This window comes from Bacillus rossius, chromosome 3 (genome assembly GCF_032445375.1).
Source record: "Bacillus rossius redtenbacheri isolate Brsri chromosome 3, Brsri_v3, whole genome shotgun sequence".
In the NCBI taxonomy this organism is placed as follows: domain Eukaryota; kingdom Metazoa; phylum Arthropoda; class Insecta; order Phasmatodea; family Bacillidae; genus Bacillus; species Bacillus rossius.
This window is the reverse complement of record NC_086332.1, coordinates 46,685,419-46,710,576: the sequence shown is the minus strand read 5'-3', so window position 1 is coordinate 46,710,576 and position 25,158 is coordinate 46,685,419. Positions and strand designations below refer to the sequence as shown.

Here is a 25,158-nt window from a genome sequence, read left to right as displayed (position 1 = left end):
AGAAGTTACACTTCAAAAATGTATCTAAGACTAAGAGTTAATGTGGCCATAACTGCAAATGTGATCTGGAAAAATTGCATAATTGTAGGTAAGCTTTCCAAATAATTTTAATACCAATTGATACATAATTGATGTCCTACCGGGTAAACACAAGAATAAAAAAAATTTGGAACTAGGGCCCCTGGGATTTTGCCACACTGTCCCTGCCCCTCAATGGCTCTGGGTTGACATACAATTAATAAAACCAGTAATTTTTATGGTAGCTAATCTTCAAACAAATCTTTCTTTTAATCTTTATTTTTAATTTTATTACAAACAAAGTTACACAATAGCTAAACATGGAACTCACTTGTTCTGAGAAAGTAAGTTAAGTACAACTAACTCACAGATGCTTGGAAAAACCAGTTTTTGTATGTCTGTTGAGGAAACGGTACAAGTATTCTATCCTCTTTGTGATTTCCTTCCACTTTGCGGGCCGTGCGATGGGAACTATGCCATGACGAAGCATCTTCCTCTTGCGCAACAACACTTGATACTCGTTGCCCTTCACGCCCCTCAGCCACGACGGAATGGTGTACAGGATCCTCGTGGGGTGTAGCGACTCGTTGCCGAGGATGTCGATGTAGTCGTTCTGGCCGAACAGGGCGCGTTTCTCGTTCCAGGCGTTTTTGGGTTTGTAGTCGGGCATGGGCAGTTTCTTGTCGCTCTCTACATGAGGCAGCAAACCACCCTGGAATATTGTTTCCTCGTACCCGTAGCGTCTCTGCAGCGGCCCTCGCTTGATCTTGTCGGCGTGGTAGCGGTACCTCACACACGACACCTGGGGAGTCCTCGCACACTGCAGCAACTGCCTCCAGCACCCCGCCACCGCTCCCGTCATGGCGAACCTGGCGCAGGGGAACAATCATGCACCCACAATTATCAGTTGTAAAATAGTACCCTTTAGAGTAGTTGCTCTTCTGAAAGCATACAAATTACAAAATTTGTATTTTTACATACTTCTTGCCTTGAAAAATGCTGTGAAGAATTTCTAATGTTGCAAACCCAGTCATTTTAAATGTAGCTGACTTAACCTAACCAACTGTTCAAATGATTATACAGTATATTAAATGTATCTAAGCTAACCTAACCAGCTGTTCAAAATGGTAAACTACTCAAAATATTACAATGCAGTGTAACAGAATTATGAAATATAATGAGAGAAATGCAAAAATACTACTCTCAAAATTTTTTCTTTTCACAAGAGCACTGACTCTAGAAAATTACAAAGCTCTCCTTCAGAAGTAACTTATCAGAATTAAGTAATAAAATTTTCAGATGGTAAAATTTTTTTGTATGAAGCCACACTTATTCAGTAAAAAACACAGATCCCGCTCCCTGGCTTTTCTATCTGTCACTTACTCAGCAGCAGGGCCATCGGGGGTGCGGCGTTTGTCCTAAAATCGTTTGTCCTAAAGCGTTTATCCTAATTTCGATTGTCCTAAAAATTAGGACAAACGACTTTAGGACAAACGACGTTAGGACAAACGACTTTAGGACAAACGACTTTAGGACAAACGAATTTTAGGACAAACGACGGAACAGCTTCAAAATATTTTTACTCTGAGTTTTAGGACAAACGACTTTAGGACAAACGACATTAGGACAAACGACTTTAGGACAAACGACTTTAGGACAAACGACTTTTAGGACAAACGACGGTTCCAGTATCGATAAATCCTTACTCTGAGTTTTAGGACAAACGACTTTAGGACAAACGACATTAGGACAAACGACTTTAGGACAAACGACATTAGGATAAACGACTTTAGGACAAACGACATTAGGACAAACGACTTTAGGACAAACGACATTAGGACAAACGACTTTAGGACAAACGACTTTAGGACAAACGACTTTTAGGACAAATGATTTTAGGACAAACGACATTATGAAAAACCAAGTTAGGACAAATGACTTTAGGACAAAAAACTTTGAGTCAAACTATTTTATTTAAAAAACACAGAGCATGTGAGAACTTACAGTAAAAGAAAACGTTTGAAAAAATAATGTTATATACTGGGGAAATACTTTACATTCTATGTAAAAAAAAATTCAGCGTTTACGATCGTTACAATTTTTAGACATCTAGGAATAAACGACTACGGTTTCAACGACCTAAATCTGTTTTTTTTTTGCCATATTGGATCCGCCATATTTAAATAGAGCGCCCCACTCATTATGATGAAATTTTCGTCATGACCGCCATATTGAATTTTTCTGTTCCACTGGAGTCCGCCATATTGGATGCCGTCGACTTTGTTTCTGTTCTTTGTTCCTAGATAGCGCCAGCAACGCTCTTGATTTTTTTTGTTCTTCTGGAGGCCGCCATCTTGGATACCGTTGACTTTGTTTCTGCTGTTTGTTCCTAGAGAGCGCCAGCCTAGCTCGTTATTTTATTTCTTTTTGTTCTTCTGGAGGTCACCATCTTGGATACCAAGGACTTTATTTCTGCTGTTTGTTCATAGAGAGCGGCAGCGTCGCTCTGATTCATCACATAAGGTCGATGTTCCATTACCTACCATAGCTATTATGGTCCTTATCGACATAATAAATTTAAATTTTTTAACAAAATATATTGGAAGCGCTGTGATTCGAACCATTGCAGCTCTGATCTCTAGGTTGAAAAATATAGTTTAAAAAACTAAAAAACATGCTTTTAAAGAATATCAAACTAAAAAGTAAAAAATAATTTTAAAATTAAATTTATGACAATAGTATATAAGCAATACTAGTATAAATGAGAAAAAAGCTTGAGGCGCTTTGTGCCATATTTTTTGAATATTAAGCGCCCCATGCTTTTTTCTCATTTATACTAATATTGCTTATATACTATTGTCATAAATTTAATTTTAAAATTATTTTTTACTTTTTAGTTTGATATTCTTTAAAAGCATGTTTTTTAGTTTTTTAAACTATATTTATTTTTAACTTTTTAGTTTGATATTCTTTAAAATCATGTTTTTTTAGTTTTTTAAACTATATTTATGTATAATTATCATAGGGAAATGAGTTACCGACACTACCTATTACCATCTGAGATAACTATTTGGAGTTGCAACGTCACAAATAAATGGTAAAGTCTCTACGAATCATTTGCAGTTAGATGTATGGATATAATATTAGAATTTACCGGGGAAAAAAAAAACGTATTTTTTCGGCGTGGCCGGGAGTAGAACCCACGATCGCTGAATCCGAAAGATGACGTCACAAAAGTCGCGCGCCTTAGACCGCTCGGCTAACGAACGTAATGAAATTGGTAGCACATTTTACTGTGATAAGCCACTCACTCTTAGTCGAAAGAGTTACAGACGGACAGACAAACAAACATACAGGTGAAGCTAATATAAAGCATGTAAAAACATACGCCTTTAACCGCACGGCTATCGAGACATTTACCAAACTGAGAATAAAATAAGGTATATATAAAAATAACATGCATATTCGGACTTGTAATTTCTTTGATTTGAAGTAATAATAGCACCACCTGTTCGAGACAGAACCACCATCATGTATTAAGACGTAACTGTAACAATTATCGTTACGGTCACAATTTTGAATATCCGTAATTGTTTTGTTAGAAAATAGGGAAAAAATTTAAAAATCATTAAAAAATTAATCAATCCAATTAAATAATAAAAATCTTAAAAAACACCGTTGCACTTTTCGTTATGGTCGCTATCTTGAAAAAACATAATTTTAATGCTAGAGATTCGAAAAAAAAATTTCTTATTAAAATACTGATTAATTAATTCGATTCCTGTCCTTGCTTCGAAACTATTAGAGCAAAAAAAACAGATCCTTCCTCCACGAAGCCACCTACAGACTGATCTCCGCCACCAATAGCAAGATATATATATCGTCATCTGGTATTACGACATGTCCGCCATCTTGTCTTTATCCGCTGGAGACCACCATCTTGTTTTCGTCTGCTAGAGTGTGCTGATACCATGTTAGTATAATATTATGTTCACCATAACTTTGTCCTCAACTGTTGGCATTGAACTTTGATTTTGACCTTGAAATTTGACCTTGACAGTGAAATTTTACTTTGACCTTGAAATACGATTTTACCTAGACGACCATCATGGATCTGCCATTTTGCGTTCAGTACATGCTACCAGGAGCTACCACCTGCTAGAGGTCATTGCCACCATCTTGTTTTCGTCTGCTGGAGGACACCATCTTGTGCGTGTACTCGTCTTATAGAGTATATTACCATCATACTTGTCTAAGTTTTACCCGCTAGAGTGCAGTAATCATTTATTATTACTGAAGTGCCTGCCATCTTGAAATTTGGGCGCCATCTTGGAATCGTGTAATTATTTAGCTAGAAATTCTCGATAAAATTACAAAATTTTTCAAAAAATTCACTTATTAAAGTAATGATTGATTATATCAATTCCTGTTCTTGGTTCGATCCTTGGATGATGCAAAAAAATAATTTTATGGAAAAAATAATTATTATAATAAATTATTATCCAAGTCCTAAAAGAGACTTAAAATCATCTATTACCATCATCCTTTAAACCATTACGACCGCCATTTTAGATATTTGTATTTATTGACTTATTAGTTCCGGAAAAATTCCAAAATTCACCGAAAAAATCACACATTATTTTACATATTGAATCGAAACTTTCTTCGATCTATGAACGAAGCAGAAAATAAATTTAATTTAAATACCAGAAAAATGTCAGCTTCGAGAAATAAAACACCGCAAGTTCTTTTACAAACATAATATTTATTACATTATTTCTATCCTACTAAAGGATCACTTGCGAAAGCCAGCAATTATATAAACATTTAGCCCTGCATAGACGTAAAACGACTAATTCTTAGCTCCAACAGCACCAAAAGCTCCAAATGCTCTAACAGCTCCAACAGCTCCAGAGGCTCCAAATGCTCCAAATGCTCCAACAGCTCCAAATGCTACAAAGGCTCCAAATGCACCAAATGCTCCAAATGCTCCAACAGCTCCAAATGCTTCAAATGCTCCGAATGCTCCAACAGCTCCAAATGCTCCAACTGATTTCAATTACATTTTACTATCGAACTTGACATGATTACATGCATGACTTTATTAATATACATTTTGGATGTCAGTGGTGACTTTTTTACAACTTCTAGTTATAAATTTATTTAGATATGAGCTTTCGAGAAATGATAAAATACATTTTTAAAAAAACTTAATTTTTCTTCAAGTTTATACACATGCAATTAATGGAAACCATTATTTTATGTAGCTAGCTTCCCTCAGTTCTTTAAGTATGAAGGATGTTTCTTTGATGCTCGAATAGTTTCCTGCACAAAGCGAACCATTAGAAGTCTTAGCCTGTCAACCAATATGTTAGGATCTTCCCATGAGGTATAATCAATCTCTCTGCTACGTTCATCTTCCGTGTATGTTTATAATAAAAATGATTATCCCTGGTGTCTTCTGTTTCAACACCAACCACCAGGTCACTTTCGTCATCGACCAGTGATTATCACAAGCTTGATTAGGATAATTAATTTGGGCCGGAAATTAGGCATTTCGTCACCTTTTTTTTATTTTTCTAAAATTTTAAATTTTTTTCTGGAAATCTAATTTTTTTAAATTTATCTGGTTGTTAAGGGGGTGATTTACTCTTTGTTAGGCCGCTGTACGCCACGTGTTTAAACTTTGTGCCAGTGGACCGAAGACCCTTTTCCCAGCGGGCCTATCTGATATTTTGCTGTCAAATGTGGACGTGGGCAGCCCAGTTGAAATTTCTCTCGCCTGCAGTCACGTCCTGAGTTTGTAATTTTATTTCTCTTCATGACCAAAATTGCATAGACTGGCTTCTGGGCTGCAAACTGCTTCTTCTTAGAGGCCTGCTGAGAATAGCAAGTCTCGTCACGAATGGGTCTCCAGTGGACCTTAGTGGCTATTTCTGTCCCCCCTTCCTCTCACTCCACCTCACATTTGTTCTGAGAAATCAAGTCGGGAGCAGTGACCTGATGTGAACTTAGCCAAGACGATGGGCTAATTAAAGGACTTTCTCCCTGGTCTTACAGAGACGTCCACGACATCTAGCGGCAGAAAAAGTAACCGCGGGCCTGGTCGCCAGCGTACAGAGCTCACCCTCGTGACACCTGGTGGCAAGTCAGCACACCGCCTCAATTATTTCCCCTTTACGCCGCTAGAAAGCAGCACCGCGGCGCCATAAGGCACTATGTTTCTTCTCGCGGCCTGTAGAAGTCGATTGTTTGTTGCCTTCTGTACTTGCCGGTAGAGAGTGCGCATGTCTGTGTTCTTGTCACGACCGCCTCGGACTCCTTCGCATAATTTCGGCCATGAGCCGAACCTTCCCCCTCTTTTTTCCTAGGGCTGACCACCCGATTTAATTAGTAGCTTTGACCATCATCGCCGGGACTCAGTAATCTGACCTCGGCTGCTGACCACGTCTTCTCGGCGTCCTCTGCGCTAAGAGGCTTTTCGCGGGAACGGCGATTTTCGGTTGCATAAAAGATGTAGTCAGTTGCTTAAGGGATGTGATCCCATTTGTACAGTAGCCAGGCAGATGTAGTTTTTAGAAAAAGTCATGTGTAGTTAAAATTTTTATTTTTTTTTATTCTTTAAAAATTAGTTTTCCTAACGCGCATCTTCTTTTTCTCGGTGCACGTCATCCTGAAGTCGGCGCGAGACACCTCGGAGGCCCTGTTTCCACACCCTGTTTGGTGAGTAATCCGTTTTTTCCCCCTCCCCATATTCCCGTTTGTTGGCCTTTCGCGCCGAATGTGTATGACTGTCTGGAAGCAGGTCTAATTCGTTTTGAATTTGACTTGTGTTTCAGACAGGGTCCAAGTTTCTGAGGAGAGAAATTGCTTCCCGCATGATCTTCGGGACCTCCAGCTGATTTCCCCCTTTAGAAGAGTTTTCCTCTCGGTCCGACGTCATCCTGGGAAGACCCGGGTTATATGAGCTATATATATTTTCCGCTTGCATGGAAGGAACTAAATTCATTAAAAAGATACCAGCGAGCAGTGCTTTAAGAACGTAATCCTAAAGAACATGTAAATCAAGGAAACTAATATATATATATGTAATCGTTGGGAGAATCAAATTTTGGTGCTATACTTGAAATTTTGTTAATGTAATAATTTGTTTGTTAAGGTGTAATATGTATTGTTTAAAATAATGTAGGGGCTCCCCCTTAAATTTGTTAATTACTAAGATCTTTATTATCATGTCGAAGTAATGCTAAAACAAAACTTCTTAATGATAAACCAGGAAAACCTATAGACCAAATTATTTATATAGTGTATTTATTTATCATATACCTTCTTCTACATAACGATCCACGAACTCCCAAGTTACTAGGGTGCAGGGAGTGTAAATTTTGTCGTGTTCACCGCCTCGTGTCCCCTCTGGTAATTAACTTTAATTTTCTTAATATTTTGCCCAGCAGTTTCCAAGGAGTTTTTAATTAATTTAAAATAATATATATTTTTTGGGCACGAGGGGCGTTACAATTTTATTACATCATTTCCATCGTTTTGATCTCAAGCCACCATCACTGTCTTCGCTCTTGACCGCTTTAGGTGCTTCAGCACAGTACTCAATTATGTCAGCATCACAAGCTTGATCAGAAAATTAATTTTATTACGTCGTTTCCATCGTTTTGGTCTCAAGCCACCATCACAGTCTTCGCTCTTGCATGATTTAGGTGCTTCAGCACAGTACTCATTCATGTCAGCCTTAGATTTGTCAGCACAGTCATCGATCATGTCAGCCTCAGATGTGTCACCACAATCTTCAATAATGTCAGCTTCAGATGTTTCATCACAGTCTTCGGTCTTGTCAGCTTTAGGTGGTTCTCCATCTTTCACATTTTCATGGAGATGACTAGATATTGATGTAAATATATTTTCATTTCTAATGAGGTTTCTACTTTCTTCGTTTTTTTTTTTAATTATTGTCTTGATATATATCAGTATTTTTAGCATTAGCTTTTTTACATTCTTCATAATCATTATTATCGTCTAATATACTGCCTTCGTTCCTCTTCCACGATGTTGGAGCACAGTCTTCGTTATCTTTATTCATCTTAGTTGTACAGTTCTTGAAATGTCTATCCAAGTAATATCTTCAACCAAAGGATTTATGACACTGACTGCAATTATATGGTTTTTGACAAGGACCCAAATTAAACTCCTTCTCTCATGTCGTTTAGCATTCTTTCTCAAGGTAAACATCTTGCTGCAGTATCTACAGTGATGTCGTTTTGATACAGCTACAGGCAACGAATCAGGGTACATGTTAGATTCTGCGACTAATGGCAGATGCAAACTAAGAGTTTTAAATTAAAACCATTACTTAAATAGAATTATTTAAATATTTCGCCAGCGAGAGTTAAATTATCTCATGCAAAAGTACTGGTTGTAAGTAGTTATGCTTTTCAACAACAGATGATGCCATTTGTTGCTGCAGGTAAATAATATTTATTTCTTTTATGCGGGATGCGGATGTTCACTAACGATCGCAAAAGAAGGATGGCTTTGCTAGACTCAAAGGAGAAGGAAGTTTGTTCATCCAGTTAGTGTTTCTCAGATTTCTCAGGGCATATTATTATTTGACTGAATAATGATATTTTTAAATTCCACCTGATAAAAATATTGCAAGTGGTGATTTAGTAGCAGAAATTCACTAATTAAATTTAACTTTGAATATAATGACATGTCTCATTAAAAGTAAAACTCCTTCATGGAGATTTCGGTTTCTCAGAAATAACCAGAAGCACTTGGAGAAACCATAGGAATGATCGCAAGCACACTGAAAAAAACCATCAAAATATTGACAAGAATAATTAGCAGCACATGGAGAAAACCATCATAATATTGACATGGATAATCGGGAGCACACGGAGAAAACCACCACACATTTTCTTTGATAAATTACAAAAAAAAATTAAACAAAAATTACAAAATATAAAAAAACTGATTCTGCTAGCTTATGAAATTCTCATTATTGAGCAAAGATAGAGTTCTAGTCCAAGCCAGAATCAGTTTTTATATGTTTTGTAATTTTTGTTCAATAGTATTAATTTTTTTTTGTAATTTATGAAAGAAAATGTGTGGTGGTTTTCTCTGTGTGCTCCCGATTATCGTAGTCAATATTTTGATGGTGTTCACCGTGTGCTCCTAATTATTCTTGTCAATATTGTGATGGTTTTTTCCGTGTGCTTGCGATCATTCCTGTGGTTTCTCAAAGGGATTCTGGTTATTTATGAGAAACCGATCTCTCCATGAAGGAGTTTTACTCTTAATGAGACGTGTCATTATATTCAAGGTTAAATTTAATAAGTGAATTTCTGCTACTAAATCACCACTTGCAATATTTTTATCAGGTGGAATTTAAAAAAAAAATCATTATTCAGTCAAATAATAATATGCCCTGAGAAATCTGAGAAACACTAACTGGATGAACAAACTTCCTTCTCCTTTGAGTCTAGCAAAGCCATCCTTCTTTTGCGATCGTTAGTGAACATCCGCATCCCGCATAAAAGAAATAAATATTATTTACCTGCAGCAACACGTGGCATCATCTGTTGTTGAAAAGCATAACTACTTACAACCAGTACTTTTGCATGAGATAATTTAACTCTCGCTGACGAAATATTTAAAAAATTCTATTTAAGTAATAGTTTTAATTTAAAACTCTTAGTTTGCATCTGCCATTAGTCGCAGAATATAACATGTACCCTGGTTCGTTGCCTGTAGCTGTATCAAAACGACATCACTGTAGATACTGCAGCAAGGTGTTTACCTTGAGAAAGAATGCTAAACGACATGAGAGAAGGAGTTTAATTTGGGTCCTTGTCAAAAACCATATACTTGCAGTCAGTGTCATAAATCCTTTGGTTAAAGATATTACTTGGATAGACATTGCAAGAACTGTATAACAAAGATGAATAAAGATAACGAAGACTGTGCTTCAACATCGTGGAAGAGGAACGAAGGCAGATTATTAGACGACAATAATGATTATGAACAATGTAAAAAAGCTAATGCTATAATCACTGATATAGATCAAGACAATAATTATAAAAAAAAAAAAAACGAAGAAACTAGAAACCTCATTAGAAATGAAAATATATTTACATCAATAAATAGTCGTCTCCATGAAAATGTGAAAGATGGAGAACCACAGCTGACAAGACCGTAGACTGTGATGAAACATCTGAAGCTGACATGATTGAAGATTGTGGTGACATATCTGAGGCTGACATGATCGATGACTGTGCTGACAAATCTAAGGCTGACATGATTGAGTACTGTGCTGAAGCACCTAAAGTGGTCAAGATCGAAGACTGTGATGGTGGCCTGAGACAAAAACGATGGAAACGTCGTAATAAAATAAATTATCCTGATCAAGCTTGTGATGCTGACATGAATGAGTACTGTGCTGAAGCACCTAAATCATGCAAGAGCGAAGAAAGTGATGGTGGATTGAGACCAAAACGATGGAAACGACGTAATAAAATTAATTTCTTGATCAAGCTTGTGATGCTGACATAATTGAGTACTGTGCTGAAGCACCTAAAGCGGTCAAGAGCGAAGACAGTGATGGTGGCTTGAGATCAAAACGATGGAAATGACGTAATAAAATTGTAACGCCCCTCGTGCCCAAAAAATATATATTATTTTAAATTAATTAAAAACACCTTGGAAACTGCTGGGCAAAATATTAAGAAAATTAAAGTTAATTACCAGAGGGGACACGAGGCGGTGAACACGACAAAATTTACACTCCCTGCACTCTAGTAACTTGGGAGTTCGTGGATCGTTATGTATAAGAAGGTATATGATAAATAAATACACTATATAAATAATTTGGTCTATAGGTTTTCCTGGTTTATCATTAAGAAGTTTTGTTTTAGCATTACTTCGACATGATAATAAAGATCTTAGTAATTAACAAATTTAAGGGGGAGCCCCTACATTATTTTAAACAATACATATTACACCTTAACAAACAAATTATTACATTTACAAAATTTCAAGTATAGCACCAAAATTTGATTCTCCCAACGATTACATATATATTTGTTTCCTTGATTTTATATGTTCTTTAGGATTACGTTCTTAAAGCACTGCTCGCTGGTATCTTTTTAATGAATTTAGTTCCTTCCATGCAAGCGGAAAATATATATAGCTCATATCACCCGGGTCTTCCCAGGATGACGTCGGACCGAGAGGAAAACTCTTCTAAAGGGGGAAATCAGCTGGAGGTCCCGAAGATCAAGTGGGGAGCAATTTCTCTCCCCAGAAACTTGGACCCTGTCTGAAACACAAGTCAAATTCAAAACGAATTAGACCTGCTTCCAGACAGTCATAAACAGTCGGCGCGAAAGGCCAACAAACGGGAATATGGGGAGGGGGAAAAAACGGATTACTCACCAAACAGGGTGTGGAAACAGGGCCTCCGAGGTGTCTCGCGCCAACTTCAGGATGACGTGCACCGAGAAAAAGCGGATGCGCGTTAGGAAAACTATTTTTAAAGAATAAAAAAAAAATTTAACTACACATGCCTTTTTCTAAAAACTACATCTGCCTGGCTACTGTACAAATGGGATCCAATCCCTTAAGCAACTGACTACATCTTTTATGCAACCGAAAATCGCCGTTCCCGCGAAAAGCCTCTTAGCGCAGAGGACGCTGAGAAGATGTGGTCAGCAACCGAGGTCAGATTACTGAGTCCTGGCGATGACGGTCAAAGCTACTAATTAAATCGGGTGGTCAGCCCTAGGAAAAAAGAGGGGGAAGGTTCGGCTCATGGCCGAAATTATGCGAAGGAGTCCGAGGCGGTCGTGACAAGAACACAGACATGCGCACTCTCTACCGGCAAGTACAGAAGGCAACAAACAATCGACTTCTACAGGCCGCGAGAAGAAACATAGTGCCTTATGGCGCCGCGGTGCTGCTTTCTAGCGGCGTAAAGGGGAAATAATTGAGGCGGTGTGCTGACTTGCCACCAGGTGTCACGAGGGTGAGCTCTGTACGCTGGCGACCAGGCCCGCGGTTACTTTTTCTGCCGCTAGATGTCGTGGACGTCTCTGTAAGACCAGGGAGAAAGTCCTTTAATTAGCCCATCGTCTTGGCTAAGTTCACATCAGTTCACTGCTCCCGACTTGATTTCTCAGAACAAATGTGAGGTGGAGTGAGAGGAAGGGGGGACAGAAATAGCCACTAAGGTAGTAACACAGGTCGACTGGAGACCCATTCGTGACGAGACTTGCTATTCTCAGCAGGCCTCTAAGAAGAAGCAGTTTGCAGCCCAGAAGCCAGTCTATGCAATTTTGGTCATGAAGAGAAATAAAATTACAAACTCAGGACGTGACTGCAGGCGAGAGAAATTTCAACTGGGCTGCCCACGTCCACATTTGACAGCAAAATATCAGATAGGCCCGCTGGGAAAAGGGTCTTCGGTCCACTGGCACAAAGTTTAAACACGTGGCGTACAGCGGCCTAACAAAGAGTAAATCACCCCCTTAACAACCAGATAAATTTAAAAAAATTAGATTTCCAGAAAAAAATTTAAAATTTTAGAAAAATAAAAAAAAGGTGACGAAATGCCTAATTTCCGGCCCAAATTAATTATCCTAATCAAGCTTGTGATAATAACTGGTCGATGACGAAAGTGACCTGGTGGTTGGTGTTGAAACAGAAGACACCAGGGATAATCATTTTTATTATAAACATACACGGAAGATGAACGTAGCAGAGAGATTGATTATACCTCATGGGAAGATCCTAACATATTGGTTGACAGGCTAAGACTTCTAATGGTTCGCTTTGTGCAGGAAACTATTCGAGCATCAAAGAAATATCCTTCATACTTAAAGAACTGAGGGAAGCTAGCTACATAAAATAATGGTTTCCATTAATTGCATGTGTATAAACTTGAAGAAAAATTAAGATTTGTTAAAAATGTACTTTATCATTTCTCGAAAGCTCATTTCTAAATAAATTTATAACAAAAAGGTGTAAAAAAGTCACCACTGACATCCAAAATGTATACTAATAAAGTCATGCATGTAATCATGTCAAGTTCGATAAAAAAAAGTAATTGAATTAGTTGGAGCATTTGGAGTATTTGGAGCTGTTGGTGTAATTGGAGCTGTTGGAGCATTTGAAGCATTTGGAGCTGTTGGAGCATTTGGAGCCTTTGGAGCTGTTGGAGCAGTTGGAGCATTTGTAGCATTTGGAGCATTTGGAGCTGTTGGTGCATTTGGAGCATATGGGGCATTTTGAGCTGTTGGAGCATTTGGAGCTGTTGGAGCATTTGGAGCATTTGGTGCATTTGGAGCCTTTGTAACATTTGGAGCTGTTGGAGCATTTGGAGCTGTTGGAGCAGTTGGAGCTGTTATAGCATTTGGAGGAGTTGGAGCTGTTGGAGCTAAGAATTAGTCTTTTCACGTCTATGCAGGGCTAAATGTTTATAATATTGCTGGCTTTCGCAAGTGATCATTTAGTAGGATAGAAATTATGTAATAAATATTATGTTTGTAAAAGAACTTGCGGTGTTTTATTTCTCGAACCTGACAATTTTCTGGTATTTAAATTAAATTTATTTTCAGCTTCGTGCATAGATCAAAGAAAGTTTCGATTCAATATGTAAAATAATGTGTGATTTTTTCGGTGAATTTTGGAATTTTTCTGGAACTAATAAGTCAATAAATACAAATATCTAAAATGGCGGTCATAATGGTTTAAAGGATGATGGTAATAGATGATTTTAAGTCTCTTTTAGGACTTTGATAATAATTTATTATAATAATTATTTTTTCCATTAAATTATTGTTTTGCATCATCCAAGGATCGAACCAAGTACAGGAATTGATATAATCAATAATTTCTTTAATAAGTGAATTTTTTGTTGAATTTTGGAATTTTTTCCAGAATTTCTAGCTAAATAATTACACGATTCCAAGATGGCGCCCAAATTTCAAGATGGCAGGCACTTCAGTAATAATAAATGATTACTGCACTCTAGCGGGTAAAACTTAGACAAGTATGATGGTAATATACTCTATAAGACGAGTACACGCACAAGATGGTGTCCTCCAGCAGACGAAAACAAGATGGTGGCAATGACCTCTAGCAGGTGGTAGCTCCTGGTAGCATGTACTGAACGCAAAATGGCGGATCCATGATGGTCGTTAAGGTAAAATAAAATTTCAAGGTTCAAGGTCAAATTTCAAGGTCAAGGTCAAATTTCAAGGTCAAGGTCAAATGTCAAGGTTAAGGTCAAATTTCAAGTTCAAAGTCAATGTTCAATGCCAACAGTTGAGGACAAAGTTATGGTGAACATAATATTATACTAACATGGTATCAGCACACTCTAGCAGACGAAATCAAGATGGTTTTCTCCAGCGGATGAAGACAAGATGGTGGACATGTCGTCATACTAGCTGACTATATATATATATACCTTGCTATTGGTGGCGGAGATCAATATGTAGGTGGTTTCTGTGGAGGAAGGATCTGTTTTTTTTTTTCCTCGAATAGTTTCTAATCAAGGACAGGAATCGAACTAAGTAATCAGTATTCTAATAAGTAACTTTTTTTTCTCGAATCTCTAGCATTAAAATTATGTATTTTCAAGATGGCGACCGTAACGAAAAGTGCAAAGGTGTTTTTTAAGATTTTTATTATTTAATTCGATTGATTAATTTTTTAATGATTTTTAAATTTTTTCCCGATTTTCTAACAAAACAATTACGGATATTCAAGATCGTGATCGTAACGATAATTGTTACAGTTACGTCTTCATACATGATGGTGGTTCTGTCTCGAACAGGTGGTGCTATTATTACTTCAAATCAAAAAAATTACAAGTCCGAATATGCATGTTATTTTTATGTATATACCTTATTTTATCCTCAGTTTGGTAAATGTCTCGATGGCCGTGCGGTTAAAGGCGTATGTTTTTCAACCTAGAGATCAGAGCTGCAATGGTTCGAATCACAGCGCTTCCAATGTATTTGTTAAAAAATTTAAATTTAATATGTCGATAAGGACCATAATAGCTATGGTAGGTAATGGAACATCGACCTTATGTGATGAATCAGAGCGACGCTGCCGCTCTCTATGAACAAACAGCAGAAATAAAGTCCTTGGTATCCAAGATGGTGACCTCCAGAAGAACAAAAAGAAATAAAATAAAGAGCTAGGCTGGCGCTCTCTAGGAACAAACAGCAGAAACAAAGTCAACGGTATCCAAGATGGCGGCCTCCAGAAGAACAAAAAAAAATCAAGAGCGTTGCTGGCGCTATCTAGGAACAAAGAACAGAAACAAAGTCGACGGCATCCAATATGGCGGACTCCAGTGGAACAGAAAAATTCAATATGGCGGTCATGACGAAAATTTCATCATAATGAGCGGGGCGCTCTATTTAAATATGGCGGATCCAAGATGGCAAAAAAAAAAAAACAGATTTAGGTCGTTGAAACCGTAGTCGTTTATTCCTAGATGTCTAAAAATTGTAACGATCGTAAACGCTGAATTTTTTTTACATAGAATGTAAAGTATTTCCCCAGTATATAACATTATTTTTTCAAACGTTTTCTTTTACTGTAAGTTCTCACATGCTCTGTGTTTTTTAAATAAAATAGTTTGACTCAAAGTTTTTTGTCCTAAAGTCATTTGTCCTAACTTGGTTTTTCATAATGTCGTTTGTCCTAAAATCATTTGTCCTAAAAGTCGTTTGTCCTAAAGTCGTTTGTCCTAAACTCGTTTGTCCTAATGTTGTTTGTCCTAAAGTCGTTTGTCCTAATGTCGTTTGTCCTAAAGTCGTTTATCCAAATGTCGTTTGTCCTAAAGTCGTTTGTCCTAATGTCGTTTGTCCTAAAGTCGTTTGTCCTAATGTCGTTTGTCCTAAAGTCGTTTGTCCTAAAACTCAGAGTAAGGATTTATCGATACTGGAACCGTCGTTTGTCCTAAAAGTCGTTTGTCCTAAAGTCGTTTGTCCTAAAGTCGTTTGTCCTAATGTCGTTTGTCCTAAAGTCGTTTGTCCTAAAACTCAAAGTAATAATATTTTGAAGCTGTTCCGTCGTTTGTCCTAAAATTCGTTTGTCCTAAAGTCGTTTGTCCTAAAGTCGTTTGTCCTAACGTCGTTTGTCCTAAAGTCGTTTGTCCTAATTTTTAGGACAAACGAAATTAGGATAAACGCTTTAGGACAAACGATTTTAGGACAAACGACGTGTACCCGGGCCATCTAGAAAGTATGGGTAATGGAAAGGGGGAAGGGAGCAAAATCCCTGGGACCCAGACACCAGGAGGGTCCAGTTACATTTCAAGAGTTTTTAATGCATGGATTTACCCTGATAGCAAGACAAAAATTACAAGTCTGGAAACCTTAAGTTATGCAATATGCACATATAATGTTTACAGTAGTGGCCACAGTAACTCACAGTAACTTTGTACCAGAAAATCTGCCAGAAAGAAAGTTATGATAACAGACTACAATGAGAGACAAAAGATATATCTATTTAGATATTTTGTTTTGTGGTAGATAAAGAAAAATCTACCGGCCACAACAGGTGGATGTTGCGTGAGGGAAATGTTATTTCAAGATAATGAGCGGGACAGCTTCTGTTGCAGCCAGCAACTCAGATTTATTTGTGCTCCTCGATTTGTCTACCGTGTTCATTCAGTTTTAGCATGTTACAGTAAGCACAACACACACATACAGTAGGCGAAGCATAATCATGTTATATATGTGTGTATTTTTTTTTTCAATCTAATTGTCTCCAGCTTGCTTGAATTATTAATTAAATGACCTGTAAGTACAAAGATCTGAAATCTCAACATGCAACAGCAGTGTCATCACTGAACATGCAGATAATAATTAGGGTAGCATAAAAAAATATTTGTTACATGAAATATTAAGTATACATTTGAAGTTAGAAATACAAGAGCAGATTTTTAAGCTCATCAATACGTGCCACTTTTTATTTTATCTACTATTTATTAACAATGCAAGTCACATAAAATATGATATGCTAAATTTTTCCCAGAAATTATGGAATATCATCATAAATTAGGTGCTCAAAAGCAGAAAGAAAAGGATCAAAAAGAAGAAAAGGCTAAAGCCAAAGCTACGCTATGTTCGCTATGTTTGTGATGTTCACTATGCCAGGTGGCCAGACAGATCAGTCTAGTTTGCGATGTTGGAAAAACGCATCCAGTGGGATTCAAGTGATGATAATATTCTGCTGACTCTCACTGTATGTAAACTTAAAAATAAATGGGTTCATGAAGTTAATCTAGAAACAAAAGAATTTTAACAATTTCATCATTTCATGAAGCAGCTGCTTGTGAGCATGCAACCAAATTTATGGATCTTCAGAATAAATACAACTCAGTTTGATAGTATTCATTTGGAATTAAATCCCAGGCATTGTCCTGCATATCCTGCATAAAAATATTCTGCCATCAATTTATTCAATAAACACAGATATTTTTGTAATCCTTCAATGAGCTTTGCAGTTGACATGACTGTTTAAGAACAATACTGAGAAAAATTAAACGTTATAAAAAGCAAATGCATAAGTATGGTATAATTCAGAGCAAAAACATATGTTTTTGCTTATCTACGCATGCGCAAAGTCAGCGACATTTATAAAAAATAGCAGATAACCAAACACCCGGCAATGTCACCAACATAGCGAACGTAGCGAACACTGCTTGGTGTGGCCAGTGACACATGAGATGCCGCTCATACATAGTGAACATTGCAAGCATAATGCCCTGTGTGGCCGTTGCTTAACAAAGGTCAAACCAATTTATTTAATATTGGGCTTGTGTCATCTATTGCAGACGAAAAACTAATTAAGGAGGCAAATAATTTGTTTCAAATTTCTCATTGTTTTTTTTAGATTCACAAGACTCACATTTCTAAATATACCTTGCAGCCTCTAAAATTGCTGAACAAATTAACAGAACTCAACATCGCTGATTTATTTCTGAATGTGAGTTTTGCACTGAGCACTTTCTGTGTACTTCCTGTTTCTGTTGCTCAAGTAGAAAGATCTTTCAGTGTGCTTAGCAGAATAAAGAATTTCCTGAGCTTAACAATGGGTCAACAAAGACTTATTGATCTAAGAACATAATGCATTGAACAAGACTTGCACGGACATTGAATTTTTAACCTATTATTGAAACTTTCATTGATAAGAAAGCGCGAAAAACTAATTTTAAATGATTATTGACTTGAAAGTTGCTCCATATTTAGTATGTTATAAATTTAAGTTCTTCAGTATTATGTTATAAAAATAAATATTTTGTCAAATTTTTTGCAAAGGTATAAAAGGAAAAAATAATGTTTTCTTGAGGGAAACATTTAAAAATTTTTCTTAAGATGCTGTTAAAAATAACTAGTGTAGGCCCATTTATACAACAATATAATCTCTTTAAGTTGTACAGTCTTTTAATTTTTTAAATAGTGTAGGTTTGAAGAGTTGTGTAAAAAAGTACTTCAGAGGGGGCCTGACAATATTATTTCTCTCGACGGCCCTGCTCAGCAGCATGCCCCACCCAAGGTCTCATGGTCTGCATCCAACACAGATGGGCCGTGCATCTTCCCCCACCTCTCCTTCAGGCACACGTTCACAACATTCCCCTCAACTTCTTTACTACACTTTCTCCACATCATTTTCCTCTATCAACAATACAAAATCATTTTGACAATTTTAGTTTAGCGGTATTTGCGGAAAAGAAAATGTTAAAAATCTGAATATACTTTTATTATATGCTCTTTAACTTCCTCTTTTCATTAAACCCGGCGGAGATTAGAAATTCCAAATAATTTAGGAGATATCGAATTTTTTAATTTTCATAGTTGGGTGATGTTTGTTAAAAAAAATTTTAAAAATTCCGAAAATACTTTTATTCTATGCTCTTTAACTTTTTTTTTTTCATTAAATTCGGCGGAGATAAGAAATTCCAAATACTTCAGGAGATATCAAATTTTTTTTAATGTTCATCACAATACCTGTGCATTCATGCGGCATTAAACATTGTTCCTTGTTTACGAGTTGGAATTTTTTTTACGCGATGTAGGTGAATGACTACATCATTTTCTACTAATGGCAAAGGAATTGTACCCGCCTCTAACTTAGGTGAGTTTTTAACGTTTCAAATTTTTTAATGTTTTATTTGTTATTTGGATATTGTTGTGCAAGTAAACAGTAAAAAAAAAAATTACGTGAGTTCCTACTATTCATCCTTTGTCCCGGTTTGTTTGGTCAGGTCAGTTTTATTATAAATATTTTAAAACTAAACAACCATTAAAATGAATTCACATTAGGTATTTTTAATGTCCTCTTAGTTTGAAAGTATTTATAATGTAACTGACCTGACTTAATTGACCATTTAAATTTATTAGGCATTCACGAACACACGAGGTTTGGTTGACTCGAGGTCTCTTTTTGACCTGTCAACTCTCGGGGCGCCCTTTTCCGGAAGCAGTATGGCGGATGGTCGTTTTACTCGCGGGGGCAAGTTGCTCTCAGGTCACTCAGGTCATGCTCTCGATGCTCCTCCTCTCGAGGAAGAGTTGTGAGGGCAAGTCGTCTGCTGGTTGTTTTGGCGCGACTTTGACGATGGAGTCAATATGTTATCAAGCTACATTTGGTGATGACAGTAATATTTTAATAGATGACGACATTTAAGCGGAAAAACATTTCAATATACCTAACTTATTTGGCGTATTTTATTTAACAATCACAAGATTTGCAATTTTTTCCTAGTACAGGTTAGCTTATGCATACCACAAGCGGTTTAAAGTCAAAAAGCAATATTTATATTTTTTACCTTCATCAAGCTCTCTCATAATTTGTAGTCCAATATATGGCAAATCAATAGCAGCTTCATCTTCAAATGAATCTTCATTTCCAAACAAATTTCTCATGATGTCTACTATATTTTCCGCCATCATTGTTTTACAACAAATAGCGTTTTCTTTGTGTATTAAAAGTTACAGACTCTTTTTGCCCTTAGGTCAACTTGCTCCCAACTCTTTCAACTCCCGAGGAGCACGAGAGACCTCGAGTCAAACAAACCTACGGCAAAATAAAAAATGTTGGCGGTCGAATGATTGCACAGGTCTTGTATTGCAAAATAAGAACGGCAATATCTCCTAAAGTATTTGGAATTTCTTATCTCCGCCGGGTTTAATGAAAAGAGGAAGTTAAAGAGCACATAATAAAAGTATTTTCGGATTTTTAACATTTTGTTTCGCAAATACCGCTAAACTACATATTTACCAATAAATACGTTCCTCTATTTACAAAGAAAAGTGTTTCAAAATTGGTACTGGTTTCTGAGAAAGTACCGTTTATGGATAGCCCGTGCAATGACGCAGCGGTCGCGATGTTGTGCTTTATTTATTGTTAGCGTAGCCCAGATTGTTTAAACGAGAAATTGCCGTCGCGGCCCTACTGTTTACTTGATTCTGTGTTTTTCTATAGTGTAGCCGCGGCGGTTTTCTAAAAGACGGGATGTTTAAAAGTTACGGCCGGGTACAAAACTGTTTGCCACTCTAACTGTAACTGTACAAGAAATTGAAGAATGTATCTTGAGCCTTTGTAAGTACAACATTAAATTTTCTACTTAAATTAATGTGTTTAGCTCATAACCATTACCCTTGTCTGCTCTATGAAGCATGAATGTAAAGTTCAATAATTGTGACTGTATTGATAGTTCATAGTGTATAAAATGATGCAAGTGAGTGAATTTCAACTATGATGTGAACTACAGTGACATGTGAATAGGACTAGAAATAGACGGATTGATTTAATTGAACTAATATTCAACAAACTCTGCTCATTAAAAATTATTTTAATTGTTTAACATAATATCCATTATTAGACATTTGTAATATAACTTTAATGTTAGATAATGCATATATAATACATATATTATAAATAGTGTATGTAATCATATACCTACATGTATTTCATAAATTTTGTAACCATGTTGACAAGCCCTATATTCAGAGAGCCACTGCTCATCAACTGAGTCTATTGGGTGCTAAGAAAATAAATAAATAAACAGTGCCTAAAGCTGTGCCTCATTAGGATGGAAAACATACTAAGGCATTACACTTACCTTTTAATTTCTAAATGTTTCGCTGTTTATATTCCTTTAAAATTCAACACTTTGATCATCACATTAAAAATAATTAAAAAAAAATAAAATGTAAACCCGTAATGTAAACATACTTATTATTTAACAAGCGTCTCTGATATACTCATACAGCCAGCTAATCTTCAATACTTTCAATATTCCTGATATGTAAATTTAGGAAAGTTCTCTCAACCATTATCATTTTAAAAAATTAATTTCTATTGCGATATTATTTATTTTAACTGGACTATAAAACGATGTAGGATTGTCAGAACGACAACAAAATAATATTTTATTATGGATCTGTCCCGACGACACAGTGTTATTTTTGATAACAATCTAATTTTTATAGTTAATCGTATTATCTTCTACTATACAGTATACTAATATATATTATTTACTAAAATTTTTAAAGGGCTTTTTTAAAAGCGTCGATGGGCTGAAGGTTTATTTTGATGGTTTAGAGGCATAGGTAGGCCGAAAGTTGATTTTGTTGGTTTTGGAGCGGGAATGGGCTGAAAGTTGATTTTGAAAGTTCCGTGGTTCGGGTGGGCGGAAGATGATTTTGTTGGTTTTAGAGCATAAGTGAAACAAATATTGGTTTTGTTGGTTTCGAGGCATAGGTGAGACAAAGTTTGATTATGTTGGTTTAGGGGTATAGGTGGGCCGAAGGTTGGTTTTGTTGGTTTCGATGTGTGAATGGGCTGAAGGTTACTTTTGTTGGTTTGTGGGTTTGTTTGCTCGCTGCAGATAAAGAAAAATTTTGTTACTGGCATGCCCAGTTAAGTAAATTCCTCGCGGAGGAAATCTGGATCTGTTTCCGCGAGTACTCCGCGGATGACGAATTATTCTAGTATCTTTCTAGCTGGCACAACAAACTGTACTCATAGCATAATGTATGTACCTGTAGCCTTATGGGTGGTGTGATATTGAGAGATTGTACCTATTTGGCACACAAATGGTGTTTTTGTCACAGTTATGCACTGATCAAGCGAGTGACATCCGGCTGTAGAGCTCTCGCTTGAGGACTGGATAAGTCTTCGCTGCCATCAGATACCTACTATAAGCTGTTTTATATAAACCATTTTAGCAGCCTGTGGCTGGCCCATGCCCTGTGCCCAGTGCCTCTTATCAAGTGTTTCGGGTTTAGGTGGCTGCTGGGTTCTGATTGGGGTGTGTGCATGTTTGCATGCATTTTCAGTTATTTCTGGTTCCTAACAAGGAGAAGAGCTCGCTTCACCCACTGACCATACCCCGGGACTAGTTAGCACAGAGGTTTCTGAACCTCGAGTGGCTACATGCGGTTTTACTCCTATGAAGTGTGTGGTAAAATTCTTCTATCCTCTTCTTGCCTCTTTAGGTCATGCAGGTGGTACTCCATGGAGCTCTAACAAAAGCTAAAGAGCTAACCTCTACAAATTTTCTGCTGATACATAATTTGCCATCCAGGCCATTTAGTGTGAGCGAGGCCAGAAACCGAGATTTCTATAACATGCTGACGTCGACCCAAGTGTCGCCTCGGCTCCTTCAGGCCATTATGCCTCGTCAACGTCCTCTCTTGCAATACCAGTGCAACCTAACTGCAGTGCTACGAGCAGGAACGCACCCGCGTGCGCCCTGGTACGTCAGCAGACGTCACAGTGTTTAATAGTTATGTTTTTATGCCTTTTCTTTAAGTGACCACGAGTCTCCACGAGTGTGTAAATGTTGTGTAAATACTTCTTTTGTATTAATTCTTTAACTCATCCAAGTGCTGTATCATATCATGTAGATCGGCAAGCCTGGCCCGCCGCGCGAGTCGCGTCTTCCCCGCCGTCCCGTTTCCCCTTCCTCCCCTCCGCAGCACACGCGGGCGGGCGGCGGAGCGTCAGTCAGTTGCCAACTGGGAGTCGCACGGAGCGGACCTCCTTCGCTCCGCTCCGCGAGAGGTAGTATGGTGTCCGGGTCGCAGCGTGGATGAAACGTTCGTCTACCGACGTGGTCGTCCAGGCTGTGACAGGATTCCTCGCGATAAGCCTCGTTAACAAGATCGCGTCTTCGTAACTCCGCAACTCATTCCGCTCGAGACGCACGCAGTGCTCGTCTGTCTTTTCTACGCCACGCCCCTTCCGCCTGTCACGCGAGCCATCTTGGAAGCGACGCCGCCGCCTGCTGCCGCGCGCACCACTGAAGGTGCCACGCCCCTTCCGCCTGTCACGCGGGCCACCTTGGAAGCGACGCCGCCTGCTGCCGCGCGCGCCGCTGAAGGTGCCACGTCCCTTCTGTCCATCATGCGGGCCACCTTGGACGCGACGCCGCCTGCTGCCACGCGCGCCGCTGAAGGTGCCACGCCCCTTCTGTCCGTCACGCGGGCCACCTTGGAAGCGATGCCGCCGCCTGCAACCGAGCGCACCGCTGAAGGTGCCACGCCCCTTCTGTCCATCACGTGGGCCACCTTGGATGCGACGCCGCCTGCTGCCGCGCGCGCCACTGAAGGTGCCACGCCCCTTCTGTCCGCCACGTGTGCCACCTTGGACGCGACGCCGCCTGCTGCCGCGCACGCTGCTGAAGGTGCCACGCCCCTTCCGCCTGTCACGCGGGCCACCTTGGACGCGACGCCGCCTGCTGCCGCGCGCGCCGCTGAAGGTGCCACTGGCATGATGTTTAATGTAAGTGAGGATTAGAGGCTTGTACGTGTGCTGAAATTTGAAGTGTCCTAAATAATCTCGGGTGAGGCATGTAGTGTAAAGCTGTGCGATCCTTTCCAACGAAAACCTTTAGAATATAGAAATTTCTCTCTCAAGGGGTAGCTAGTAGACCTGGAATATAAAATATTTACAATTTAATGTTATTTCTTGTATTTTGTGCTGTGCCATGCGATGTGTATGCTGCTGGCGACACAAAAGAATGGCAGAGAATTTTTTTTTTTTATCAGGTGAGCACCAAATATCACACTATTTCAGGGTGGTCCCATTCACACTTCTGTGGGCCCTCTGGCATACATGTTAGTAGCTATGTTCGGTTGGAGTATGGATGCATTTCAGGGCAATAGGTATATGTTTTAAGTCATAGATTTTATTGTAAAAAGGTTGCATGCATGATGCATCGCAACTGCAGCAGGGTTGTCTGGTGCCATGGCTGCAATTTTGGCCATGGGCACATCCAGAAGTAGGAAGAGTCAGATTGAAGGGCACAGGAAAACCAACAGACATGTAGAGAGTGTTGGCAAAACCTGTGCAAAAGTTGCGAGTGGAAAATATGTAATATAATTATTGGAGCAGGGTTTGGAAACAGTATGTTATGTTAGTGAACAAACGAAACTACAGCTTTGTGAGGGTTATACAGGATTAGGTATATGAAATGAGTCGGGGCCCTGCTGGTTTGTAACCAGGGTCGCAATAGTGGTGGTTTACAGAACTGAGCCACCCACCCGACAGATACCAGCTATCTCTCTGAAATGCAGAAAATAAGGTTAGCATTACAGGCACTTATAAAAAATATGAAGAGAGAAATTAAATAAATAAGTACCTATATGTGGGTTACAGCACTGAGGGCATAATATGCTCCCTTGATTGTTTGTTCATGGAGTGTGTAGGTGTAGGTGTTCGCATGCACTAAAGAAACAGGTCACTTCCAGCCAGGACAGAGCTGCAGATTGACATCCCTCCTTTTACTTGATCATGTGAAATATAATTCCCCTAGTACTATATAATATTATTGACAAAGTGGGCATTTAAATATGCCTAATTTAGTAATTTGTAATTTTTACAAAAGTAAAGAAAATATTAGCAGGGCTGAGAATATTTAAACCATTTGTTAAAATTTTGAAATATCCATTAGCGAAGGGTACTAAATATTATTTCACATTTTTAACTTGTAATACTGCCATAGGTATAAATAATGTTTTCATAAACCTGAAAATATTTTTTGTGCAATCACCTGATATAAAGTTTAGCTACGTAGCAACACACATGCAGCTGTAA

The 25,158-nt window shown here is 38.1% G+C and overlaps 1 protein-coding gene across 2 annotated transcripts; it reads right to left on the bottom strand.

Moving 5' to 3' along the window:
* Positions 1 to 251: 251 nt before the first annotated feature.
* On the bottom strand, positions 252 to 21,296 carry LOC134530610 (large ribosomal subunit protein mL51). 2 transcript variants are annotated; one of them, XM_063365603.1, is made up of 2 exons: positions 21,179 to 21,296; positions 252 to 887 (listed from the first exon to the last, which is right to left on the bottom strand). In XM_063365603.1, exon 2 carries the CDS (start codon positions 878 to 880, stop codon positions 383 to 385), a length of 498 nt encoding a protein of 165 aa, XP_063221673.1. In that variant the 5' UTR covers positions 881 to 887; positions 21,179 to 21,296; the 3' UTR covers positions 252 to 382. The 2 variants fall into 2 exon arrangements, with proteins under 2 accessions (XP_063221673.1, XP_063221672.1); XM_063365602.1 differs by lacking the exon at positions 21,179 to 21,296 and adding an exon at positions 21,020 to 21,120.
* Positions 21,297 to 25,158: the final 3,862 nt, after the last annotated feature.

What these genes read in the sequence shown, in the direction of transcription:
- LOC134530610 (XM_063365602.1), bottom strand. Translation starts at nt 21,081, where the DNA reads ATGAGCAGTGGCTCTCTGAATATAGGGCTTGTCAACATGGTTACAAAA. An exon ending in ACAAAATTTATGAAATACAT is followed by an intron (nt 888 to 21,019) that starts GTAGGTATATGA and finishes CCCCTGCGCCAG; the next exon opens with GTTCGCCATGACGGGAGCGG.